Raw genomic sequence first — 12329 nt, 5'->3', positions numbered from 1 at the left:
TGCAGGACACTCCTGTGCAAGACACGGAGGCTTTTCTGGATAAACACGCTGCTGTAGTGTCATCACCGTGATAATGGTTGTTGTGAAACGCGAGGCGGTCGTGTGTGTGTCGTGGCCAGGAGGGCCAGGACAAGATATTTGTTCTGGAGAAACTGCGGGAGGAGCACAAGCGGCAGATGGAAGTGAAGGCGGCGAGGCAGAGCAAGCGGAGTCGACAAAAAGGTACGGAGGCGGCAGTGTAGTCACCTCGCCTTCCAGCCACCTTGTCACCCAGCCAACTAGTGACTCAGCCAGTCAACGAATCGCCCAGCCACTTAAGTCACTCAGCCATCTAGTAAACTAACCACATAGGCACAAAGCAACTCAATAACCTACCCATTCGTCCACCTAATAACCAACCATTTACCTTACTACCTGGTCCACCCGTGCACTGTGCTGCAAAAAAAATCTTGTTCATCCACATACTTTGCTCCACATTCATCAACAGTGCGGAGTGCGGTGGGAGGCATTCCTCGGGTCAGGTTACCTGTTCTTATGCTACTGGGAAATTAATTAAATATTAGCTGTGCTCAGCTTTCTTCCAAACTCCCACCCCCTCTTGCAGACAAGAAAAACTACAGCGCGCAGATGTGGCCCTGCCAAGCAGACTTATCCTGAGAAGATGTGAAACGTGGACCTTACCTATCACCTGTGCGCTCTTGGATTTCCGCCTCTTGAACATCACTGAGCCAGAACACAATGTAGGGTCACAACATTGTATATTTTAATAAACTGGTTTTGATAAGTGGGTTTTTCTGCCACCATTCATTTTCATCTCGGTATATGCTAAGTAGAGTCGACAGTTGCGTAAAAGTGACGCTTTTCGTTCTGCAAAGCACCTGGGTCAATCACTTGAAGCTCCATCCACCCCTTTAGCCGTACAGACCATGTCAACAAGCGCTGTGTAATATCTCTAAAGTTAAGAGTTTTACAAACTACATTTTACAACATTTTGTTTAAAATTATTTAATTGAACTTGTTTTATTTCCTTCAGTAGTTCAGTAAAGTATCCCACTAAATCTAAATAGTCGTAAAATCATGCATACCACCACAGAGAATATGATAAAATTACAGTTGTGTGCTTTTATTTTTGCCATAACAAGGAGCTAGGCATGGGCACATGCATCAATGTATACACTAAACCCAATTCATCCCTGTAAATACTGCTCCGATGATGATGAGATATGTATAACTCAACAGCCCAAGCTGTTATACTCAGTCACGTAGCAGTGGTTCTCAAGTGACTACCATGCAATGACTGCCGCAACCTGAGAAAAACGACTTCGATAACAAAATTACTTAACAATAAAAAATGTATATTCGCGGGAGATAATCAAAACCCACAGACTTGCAATGACGTTGTAAAATACGCAAAACAATCGGGAGCCACTCCAAACAATCGGGATTGCACAACGCGTCCCAATTCGTAGCGAGTTTAGATGTTCAGAAGACGCACCTTGGTGTTCCGCAGCATTCACCATAGGTTGAGGAGTTCCGCAGCGTAAGCGGTCGCGGTATGCGCTGTGCAGCTCTCCGATATGTTTTTGGGTTCTTCAGTTAAGCAGCTGCTGAAGCTCGCAGAGCGAAACGTCGGACATCACGCCAAAATACACACGGTCCAACCGCGAAAACACATCGGACGGCTACATTGGGCGTCCTTTGTGAGAGAATCGGGAACTGGACACGGGTTTTTTTTGTAGGTACCACTTAAGGAAACTTTTTTTTTGCCGGATGATGTGAATTTGAGTTGAAGATCAGAGATCCTTTGTGGTGCCCTTTCCGTGTGATATAAAATTATTCAACGTCGAGGATTTAATTGCTTATGCAAACGGCTGAAACAACCATCCTGGCGTTTCACCCGATTGTAGGCAACGGAAACACGTGCACCTTTTATCCAAAGATCTAACGGGCGAAGGAAACGTTTTGGCAGAATGTGAATCGCTGTCAAATGTCTCCGTTAAAATTATCACAGAAAAAGTTTATTTACGTTGTGTTCAATCCATGTTAAATTAATAACTGCCCTCTCTGATAAAACCGTTTTGAGTTTAAAGTTTTAAAACATACACGATCCCTACTGGATAGCAAAAGCAACTGCAGCCATTAAAACGGCTGTCGTTTGCAAATTTTACCTAAGTTACACAGCGAGCAAGTTAGGATTAACAAATTACCTGCCATTAAAATAAAAACACCGCAGCCCTGCCCTTCTATCACCAGCTTGGCAAATTACACATTCAATTCGAGATATCGGAAGCCTCAAAAGTCCATGAATATACGTGTTTGGTGTGGATGGATTGGGGGGGAATCGGAGTTCGGCGTCACGCGTCGCCCTCGAGGCTGTCGGTGATGTAGTTGCAGTCGAGAACATTCTCGTAGTAAGCCTTCTCCGCGGCTGTGTTCACGGTCCAGCCCACCACGCTCACATCGCGCTCCTGCCACCACTGCACGTAGTCCCTGCAGCAGACACACGTGCCGAGACAATGAGTGTTGACACGTGTATACATGGATGTTGAAGGTCCTTTTTAAACTATATTTAATTTACCAGGTGAGGCCCATTGAGCTGCATAACTATTTTTTTAGCAGCGACCTGGCCACAAATTATAGCTCAACCAAGTGGCTCATCATGTGGAAATTTATAGCAGCCAAACACTCTAAACGCATGTTGCTAAATGTGGAGGGAAAAACCGGAGGACCCGGAGAAAAATACACGCGACCACGAGAAGAGACATGCAAACTCCAAATATATAGACGTCAGGGTTGGGATCTAACCCACGACCTCCTGTAATCTAGGCGAGGCAGCGGCCCTAATCGGGGGTGCAGGGAAGGACAACAAACTAAGTACAAAAAGCAATTGTAAAAAAATACTTTACCAAGATGTGCGATAGGATTGAAAAGGCAGCCACGCACACCGGGCACTGCCAGTTTATCCCTTAAGCTGCGACAATGTAGGACTAACACAACATCCATGCGACAATGTAGGACTAACACAACATCCATGCAGACTGGTGCTAGCAGTTTCCCGAACCTCCGATTAGCACGGTTGGCTATGTATGGTGCGAAAGAAGTTCAAAATATGTACATACAGTTTCTCTCTTTCACTCTGACTATGTATGACTAACAAGCCAGCCATTCACACCGGCACTTACAGTTTCTCACTTTTACTGCAATATACTGCAGAATTAACTAGGCAGTCAAGCACAACGGATGACATCCGTATGTTGCAGTCCCTACTATACACTAACTGATTTTCCTATGTAGGCACGTTTGCATTTTGGTTTTTACAAGCGTAAAAGTACAAAACGTGAAACAAAAAATTGTCGGAGGCACTCACTGCGATATGACGCTCTTGTGCATGAGGACAGCGGAGATGCCACACAGTTGCCACAGGAAGTTGTGGAGACTCCAAGCCAGTGCCACGTCCATCAGCATCGCCCAGCGGTGGCGAAACCATCCCAGGTGCAAGCGCTCTCCCTCCAGCGTGTGGCTCAAGACCCACGGCCGGTGCGTCAGCGCCGTCACCACCGCGACGTCCTTCTGCCGCATCTGGCGTGCGTACGGAATCGGAGACACGCGTGCTGAAGAAAAAAAGTAGAACAAAAAAATGCTTGGAAGAGACCAGTGGCGTACAGAACATATGGGGGTGGTTTGCTTTCCTCCCATCGACAATTCCTGAGCTACTTGTGACAGACGTGTGGATCAGAAAACATGGATGGTGACGAAGTAAAGTGGAACAAAAGTTTAAAAATGCGTAAAGAGGTATGGGGAGGCGCGGGCTTGGAATTACATCGAGACAGGATGAAGAACATGTGGATAAGAGAACACGTGCAATGTAGAGGCATTATTGTTGGCTTAAGAAAAGCACGCGGGCTTGGGAAAGACACCATGGCTACAAGACGACTACCAGTGGTCGAGAGTAACGATGGAGTGGCAGCCAAAGGGGTGAAAACATGCCCGGAAGGATGGACGCCAGCTCGTGTGCAGGTTCTAGATGGAATGTTACATCCTGAGACAATGAGAGATGGCAACAGCTCGCTCCAGTAGGCCTTCGTTCAGCAGTGGAGGAGTCAAGGCCGATGCAATCGTGATAGGGTGTCAAACAAGGTCCAAATGAGGCGCGGTTGTTTATTTTACAAAGAAAACTCTTGCAGGAGAATAGTAGAGGGCCGGAGGTGTCGATAGGATGCAGTGGGAGACCGTCTTGGTGGTATTGTCTTCTTCTTCCTGGCGTTTTCCCCATTCATGTGGGCTCTACCGCCTTCCTGCTCCTCTTTCTCCACTAATTCCTGTCCTGGGAAATCAACTCCAAATCCACTCCTTCACATCCTGGTTCACCACTTAAGAACACTTCCTCTTTCCCTCCGTCTACCTCGATCTACCCCCTTCCCATGTGCTTCAACGTTCATGACATTTCTTCCGATGTGGTTTTCCTCTTTTCTTACGCACGTCCCCCAAGCCAAACTGGGTCAAAACTTCCTTCATCTTGTCTGAGATGGGTACCACCCCCACTCTTGCCTTCTTCCTCCTCGTCTCGTCGTTTCCAAACCCGTTCCAGTCGCAATCTCTCAGAGCCATCTCTTCATCCTCTTTTATGCGGCGCAACAACATTTTCTCCTCCCTGGTTGTTCAAAATAAAATAGCACAGTGGTGTGTAAGCACATATGATAATAAATCACAATGGTCAATGTTTGCTGAGTGGGAGATCACTCTTTCCCCCTGTTGCCTGGAATTCCCTTCCATATTCTAGTACAGGTTCAAAACGTATTTGTTGCCTGTCTTTCCTTATTAGTATTATATTATTAAACGAAGTTCTCCTTTGTCCACGATGCCCATGCCTCACTGCATTCAGATGCCATATAAATGCCAATTAACCTTACACGTAGGCTTTTCACAACCAATATTGTGACCCGTAATTAGATTATTTTGCGTTAGATCACCGTGCAGGGATGTCAACATCATAAATATAACCCTCCACTATCCAAGAGCCAATCAAGTCAAGCTGTCGCATTAAAAAACATGCCAATTGATATGGGTTTTCAGCAAACGGGAGTGTTGAAAGTCCCAAGCAAAATTTTTACAATTTTGATTTGGATATTTGCCCATGAGACATGATTTGATTGCTTCTGTCGAGTGGTGGAGAATTATCGTAAACAAATTGACATACCTACACGATGATTGAACCATAAATGCAAATTGTATTGTATTGCAACACTGCCAAACAACTGAAAAACACATTATTCCACTACAATGTGAGGTCATTTCATTCAACATAATACGATTATTATACAGCATCTAAATGCCACCGCATCCCAAGATGATGCACGAAAACAGTGGGGATGTTTTAATATAAAGAAAGCGTTCTTGAGTTTGGACTTTTAACAGAGGCGTGGAGGGTCAGGGATTCCAGGCTGAGACGGCAGCAGAGTTGAATGAGTGACCACCGGCTGAGCAAAGGTTGACGGGGGGCTGTAACGGAGATCCTTCATTGCTGTTGGCCAATGTTTGCAAATCAACCAGATGTTCCTGGTAAAGCACAAACTGGCTCAGATTAAAGTGAGCTACACCAGCCGGCCACCCTGCACGGACGTACACAACATAAGCCAGACCTTGATAGCAAGTGAGCCTTGCCTGACACGCAGCTCTCAACTGTACTGCAATTAGATATCCAATACAGAAAAATGTAAACCAATAATTAAACAGCCTTTTATCTTGTAGATGCATACAAGGTTAGGTGTCCAGGAATGTCTGACAGGAGTTTGTAACTTGTCAACAACATAAAAAAACCATTAAATGAGTCAAGCACTATCTTCAAGATAAGAGCTGCTTGTTTATTGCATTCCATTGTCCAATAAGGTTGTTTGGACCCAGAGTTCTCTGGATTCCGCCCAGATGAAAACCACCCATTAATGGAATTGGCCAAATTTCATAATAGAGTCAGCAGGAACGTTCTTAAAAATAAGTATTTAGACACAACGAGGCTTTCCTGGGTAAGTAAAGAGTAATGTTACGATTATGGGCGGTCGTGGCTATGCACGTGGCCTGTAATCCAGCACTGTGAAGGTAATTGGACCTCACAAATGTTGTCAAATTCAATTTCTGTGGGCGTCGAGGTGGTGCCATACTCTGGCTGCCAAGAGAAAACGGCACAGCAATGTGCGGACTAATATCATCTGTTCCTTCTGTGTGAGATAGTGTTTCCCCCTCACACACATAGCTTTTGCCCAGGCGCTCCAGTTTCATTCCACATGGTAAAACACTAAATTAGCTGAAAACATCTCAATATACAGAGGACTGCAGAGCTTTACAATTGTTGGTAGTGCCGACTCTCTGTCTGCTTGTCTGTGGTTGCTGAGCTAGAAGTGAGATGCAATTTGCATGACCTATGGTATATAAAACTAAAATATTATTCTCACCATATAAATGACCCTGGGGTCAAAGGAGCAGACGATGCTCTTGTTGTAGAGTTCCGGCCGGGATTCGTAGATTTGTTTGAGCACCGTAGACGACTGCGACAAGAGAAGACAACAGCCATTAGGGCGAGCACAATCTGCTTGATGTCTCATCCCAATCGTCGATGAATCCAGCCGAGATGGAAAAACTCGAAATAGACATTTGTTGCTTCCTCAACCTGGGGCCAAGAGCCATCCACGACCAGGGCATGTGACCCGATTAGTTATGGTGAGTAGGGAGTACACTTTTATTTCACTAGGAGATGGAAAACATATTAAGACAACATGAGATAAGATATCATTCGCAATCTTGGGTGTCGTGGGCTAAATCGTAACTTCGATGAAAAAAAGAAATACACAGTTAAAGAAAGGCATCAATACACATTAAAGCAACGGTGGGTGAAATGCTGTTCGTGGACCTCTTTGGTGGACTTTTACAGAGTGCTGTCATTCTGGTATCCACCAGAGAAGTGGGCTTCCTCTGGTGTCACCATGCATGTACAAGTGACGAGCTGTGGCACAAGCGACGATGCTCAGAAATGACAATAGGTGGCCAACATCAGACACCGGCAGCAGTCGGAAACCGGAAGTAACCGTTAAAAGTTAAAAGAGCTTCTTCAATCAGTTCAAGAAGAAGCTCCCAGTACGTGGAGCGAAACGTCGGATATCATGCCGAACATCATGCGGTACATCCCGCAAACACATCGGAGCTATAAAAATGCCTCCTTCCCATATTTATCTCTGAACAACCACATAAACAAATCTGTCTTTTTTTTTATAACTCTTCATACACAAAGCCTTCTAGGCATGGTTCAATAGAAGCAAACTCTGGACTGGATTTGACATTCAGCGTCTCATCAGCAGGGTCAGGCTTGCTTGAACCCATGCTAGTAATTTTCGCGATGTTTATAGGCAAGGACTCTCTGCTAGATATGGCCGCTAGTTTAACACAAATCTATAAAATACAAAATAATCATGATCGTGGCACACAACTGTGGAGGCAGTGAGGGTTCGTGGATTGCGCAAATGCTGTGAAACTCCCTTCCCGTGGAGGTCAAAATGCCGTATACCCTGGCTCCCCATATGAAGGCAGTATGGTAAATGTGGACTCCATATTTCATCTGCATGGGATGAAGTGTTGCCCCTCGCACGCGTGGGTTGTCTCCAGGTGATCCAGTTTCCTCGCACGTGAATACAATTGGCCAAACAACCCGATATAGGACCATAGAGCTTGGGCAATCAATAGCACTGGTACTGGCTGCCTTTCCACTTGTCTGTTGTTTGCCGTGCCTCTGAATCTATGCAAAACTGCACGCGGGATTGCAACTTGGTAACCTTTAAATGCTTAAGTTCGGCGAAGTAAGACCCGCCACAAGGCATGAAGCGGGACAGAGTGTGCCTTATGCGCCGAGGTGGATGGAGGCATACAGAAACCTTTTCGGCGTCGCCCTTCACATCGAAGTAAATGATGAGGTTCAACTGGAGACACTCGTCCACGGCCTCCTCCAGGGTGGGCACCCTCTCGCCCTTGAACTGCTCGCTGCGGGATGATGCAAGGCACAAGCGTACGGATCCCGTCAAGCACGCAGGGCGGCACCGAGTTTGATTAGGGCCTGCAGCTTGTATAATTGAGGGTCGTATTTTGATTTTCTTTGCTTCCCTTTTGATATCTTACCACCACTCATGCCACAGCATCATCTTGCTTATCAGTATCAGAGCATTATCACCAGAAGCATCACCATCAGTGGCAGCAGCAGCATCCCACGCACCATCAGCAGCAAAGCTACACTTAGTTTGATGGGAACATGGGGCTTGGGAACCCCTCTTTGTATCATCAATTTCTTCCCTTGACTGTTTTATCACCACTCATCCCCCATACCAAATAATTTACCTTATGAGGTCCTTTATATGAACTGCAAAACTGAATTCAAATCTGTTGGCACTTAACTGGTGGTAATACAGTTATTCAGCAGCAGCAGGGGGGAGCAGCTGCATGTGCAGCAGGGCGGTGCGCCCACTCACCGGAGGCGATGGTAGGCAGAGGCGTCGAGGTTACGCAGGTTGGCCAGCGACATGGCGCCGATGGGGCCGCTGCCATCCGTGGTGCGGTCCACCGTGTCGTCGTGCATGAGCACTGCCACTCCATCCTCTGTGAACGCCATGTCCAGCTCCACAGCCTGCGCGCCATTGGTGGCTGCCTGCTCACGTGCGCGGGTGGGAATTCAGCGATCACATATGTTCGATACTCACTTGGGGATGTAATGAGTTCATCGGATATCGCAAACCAAGCAGGTTTCGGTCTGATTGTTACAACGAAAATAGCTGATGGCTCTCCGATGTGTTTTCGGGTTGTACCACGTGTTTGGTTGGCACAATGTCCGATGTTGCAAACATGCGGACATTTTTTAGAAACATGCATTTCGAGTATTTGGTTGGTTGCTATAAATCATCTGCACGATAAGCAACTTCGTCGAGCTCACAGTTATGACCAGGCCGTTTCTGTAAATGAGCTCTGTAGCTCAGTGGGCCTTACCTGGTAAAATAAAAATAGTTTAGTTTTAGTTTCACTCAATGCCCTGGCAGTTTCTTCAGAAAGGGAACTGAAGCTTCATCGCATGACAGTTTATGTTTTCACACATAATCTAACCATACGCCAGAAGAATCGCATGACAGTATAAACTCACATTTAATTCTCAAGAGTTGGAATTTAGCCAAATAAAGTGCATCATCAAATTTAATCTGATACATTTTTGGGCAGTCAATGGTAACCGAGCTGAGACCGTGAACTCACAAACTTGATTAATCTGAATTTTGATTTAAAGCTTTCGTGACTGCAGTAATTCATATTCTTAGTTTTTTCGGTAAAGTCACGTTGTTATTTTGTTGTTTCTCTTCAACGTGACTTTACCGAAAAAACTAAGAATATTGATTAATCTGCTTTAATCACAGGCGGCTGCCTATATTTAAACCCAGGAACACAGAGATGCCAATTCAGCACTCTTGACTTAGCCACCTGGCCAGAAAATTACCAGGAGATGGCAGTAGAGCCCTTGTTGACCTTCGTTATCGCACCCTAAATACAAAGATCCCCCATAGAGCCCGGCAGGCTGTTGGGGCAAGTGCTGTTAGCGAGCCCCTCCGCATCCCCATCACTGTTACATGTGCAGAACGGCGTTAAGCTAGAGGTGCAGCACCGCAATTGCTTGCTCACGCGACTGCTTGAGGAAAAACCTCCACAAGAGGGTGCTCTGCGGAGCCCCTCTGGGATGTATTAAAGCCTACTCTTCCACGCTGGCCAGTCATGTTGTAAGAGAGAGTACCCACACTTTACCCCCATCACACACGACCTGCCAATCCAGTTGTGTAGCCATTTATAGCACTGAGTGCAGAGGTGGGGGTAGTTTAAAAAAAAAGCCGTGAAGGACTGAAATCCTGCAGCGCCCGCAAGGTCCCCCATTTTTGACATGCGTTTTTCTGGATTTTTTTGTTGTTATTGTCTCTCACTGTTCAAATAAACCTACCATTAAAATTATAGACTGATCATTTCTTTGTCAGTGGGCAAACGTACAAAATCAGCAGGGGATCATATACTTTTTTCCCTCACTGTATATAGGTCAGTGGCCCTTACCTGGTAAAATAGTTTAGTTTGGCTTGAGATTGGGCGCATTGCAGGCAATTTGGTTATCAAGTATAGTATTGTCCCTGCAGATAGACCAGAGCAATTAAAATGTAGTTAGGATTTAGATTGTATCGTTTAGGATGTATGGCTCGCGTTCATGGATTGTGATTTCGCAATAGGGTTGGGGTTTAGTGTTTCGGTTTTGGTTTGAGGTGAGGGTTCAGGGCTTTGGGGTCGTCCATAAATGACGTCACGCACGTGGGGGGGGGGGGGGGGGGTCAGACATTTGTGACGAACCCTCACTGTTGTGGTTTTCACATCTGATGATGACTGCTTGTGTTGCAGTCGAAACGTCGTGATAATTTTATTTTTGATATTTTTATTATTTTATTGTTTCCCTTCTACGTGACTTTACCGAAAGAACCAAGAATATGAGGGGGGGGGTTGAGAAATGTGACGTCACATCAAAATGCGCAACTTTAAATATAGACAACACATTCTACTTAATTAAATATACTTTTAATGTTTTCTACTACAACATGAGAGTGCAACGCACTACAATGACAATAGTTTAAAGCGATTTGAAGCATGTTTTATATATATTTTGGGGGGGGGGGGGGGCAGAGCTTTGTGACGTCATATTTGAGGGGGGTCTGACTTTTTGTGGCGCCGTATGACGAGGGGGGGGGGGAAATCGTCCAAAATCGCGTAACGTCATTTATGGACGGCTACTTCAATTAAAACTTTAGGAGGGTTTTTGGTTAGGGTTTCGAGTTATAATATTGGAGTTAGGGTTTTAAGATGCAGTATTTAGGAGGGTTAATGTTTTAATGGCCAGGGTTTAAGTTTTCGTGTTATGGGAAGGTGGTTTAAAGTTTATGATTTACGGTTTGGTTTTAGAAAGTAGCCTTTGGTAAAGTATCACGACACACTACTGCTACTGTCACAAACCGGCAATGACATTGCTCAACCTGTGCGCATACGCCTCTCATTCGACCACGGCATAGACTATATTTATACTGGTAGGAACGAAGTTGTAAACTGAGTGTACCTGCCTGCAATAGATTAATGTGTCCGTCCGTCCCCTTTCAATACTTTAACGAAGTGAAATCTCGTGCTGTTGGGTGTAAAATCAGCAATGGACAGCGCAGAGACTTATCCTACCAGCCCACCCTGCAGGGACCTGTTTTGACCAGGCTTTTTCAGAAGCGACTTTGCCAACAAACCATAAACCCACGACCTCCTGCAATACCAGGCGACGTAGTTAACATTTCGCCGCAACGGTTGCTTGGCCCATCGCCCAAAAGATCCGACGTTACTGTGGCCGGTGTCATGTACACCATTTGTTGTCACCTTGCGCACTGCCGCCACGGTGTTCTCCGGTGCGTCGTGACCTCCAGCGCGATGGGCCACGGCACGGCCAAGGAGACGCGACCCGGCCTCGGCCTTCGTGGACCCTGGGCCCAACCGTGGCCTCAGCACCTGCAGGGCCCTCTGACGGCACACGGGCTCAAAGCGCAAGCTCTGTAGGCCGCACAGGGACACAAAGGCGGCCGCGGCCCCGCCGGCCAACAAGGTGCGGTTGCTTAGACTTCTCGACAGAATCAGCAGCATCAGAAGCAGCAGAAGCAGCCACAGCGAGTTCCAGGCCAGAGACATCGTCACCACCACCATCATCGGGGAGTTAATACAACGGAGTGAATCAATCGATCGAGTCGATGATCGATGGAATTGTGTCGACTTCCGACTAGAATTTGAAAGGTTGGGTGGGGTTTTTTGTTTGTTTTAAGATCCGGCGGTTGTCAATAGACTTTAACGGAAAGAACCAAAGAGTATGGATTCCTGCAGTCACGAAAGCTTCAGATCACGATGAGATGTAATCGTTGTTTTGTCATTCCGCCTTCCCCCCCAACGGGCGCGAACCGGTGCGGCGTTGGTAGTTTGGTCGGGAAATAACCCGCGCGGCAGACGCAGCGGGAGACTTCACCGGCGTGGTGAAGTATGGTCAAATAACGCGCGTGAGCGCCACGCAAACTATTATTCTTCTTCTTCACCGGCACCGGAGCGCGTCGACGGGCAAAGCAGCAGCTGCCGCTCGAGCGAGGTGCCGTGAGGGGCGGCTGAATCGATTCGCGATCATCACGTGACAGTCACGCGGAACCGATTCTTGCGTGGGGCGTGAGCGTAGAACGGTGTAATCGATTCCAAAACTAAAAATTGAACGTAAT

The 12329-nt window shown here is 46.4% G+C and overlaps 2 protein-coding genes across 4 annotated transcripts in view; one reads left to right on the top strand and one right to left on the bottom strand.

Annotated features, from left to right (window-relative positions):
- The window catches only part of LOC116946226 (transmembrane channel-like protein 6), a 23177-nt gene extending 22393 nt beyond the window's left edge, over positions 1-784 (top strand). For all 3 annotated transcript variants that reach the window (XM_032961227.2, XM_076069899.1, XM_032961226.2), the window contains 2 exons: positions 120-222; positions 605-784. In XM_032961227.2, the coding sequence (XP_032817118.2) occupies positions 120-186 (67 nt within the window). In that variant the 3' untranslated portion in view covers positions 187-222; positions 605-784. The remainder of the gene's footprint in view (positions 1-119; positions 223-604) is intronic.
- GDE1 (glycerophosphodiester phosphodiesterase 1) lies at positions 742-12238 on the bottom strand. Its single transcript, XM_032961228.2, has 6 exons — positions 11455-12238; positions 8505-8680; positions 7917-8022; positions 6447-6539; positions 3368-3579; positions 742-2490 (listed from the first exon to the last, which is right to left on the bottom strand). The coding sequence occupies exons 1-6, from the start codon at positions 11776-11778 to the stop codon at positions 2355-2357; spliced, it is 1047 nt and encodes a 348-aa protein (XP_032817119.1). The 5' UTR covers positions 11779-12238; the 3' UTR covers positions 742-2354.
- Positions 12239-12329: the final 91 nt, after the last annotated feature.

Source organism: Petromyzon marinus, chromosome 26 (genome assembly GCF_048934315.1).
Source record: "Petromyzon marinus isolate PM22_M1 ecotype Great Lakes invasive population chromosome 26, UKy_Petmar_22M1.pri1.0, whole genome shotgun sequence".
Lineage (NCBI taxonomy): Eukaryota > Metazoa > Chordata > Hyperoartia > Petromyzontiformes > Petromyzontidae > Petromyzon > Petromyzon marinus.
The sequence above is the reverse complement of the archived record's forward strand: the minus strand, read 5'-3'. Positions and strand labels throughout refer to the sequence as shown.

Excerpts from the sequence above, each read along its gene's own strand:
- GDE1 (XM_032961228.2), bottom strand. The coding sequence starts at position 11,778 with ATGATGGTGGTGGTGACGATGTCTCTGGCCTGGAACTCGCTGTGGCTG. Across the intron at positions 8,023-8,504 it reads TCTGCCTACCATCGCCTCCG|CGAGCAGTTCAAGGGCGAGA; the intron begins GTGAGTGGGCGC and ends ATCATCCCGCAG. Across the intron at positions 6,540-7,916 it reads TGAAGGGCGACGCCGAAAAG|TCGTCTACGGTGCTCAAACA; the intron begins GTTTCTGTATGC and ends CTCTTGTCGCAG.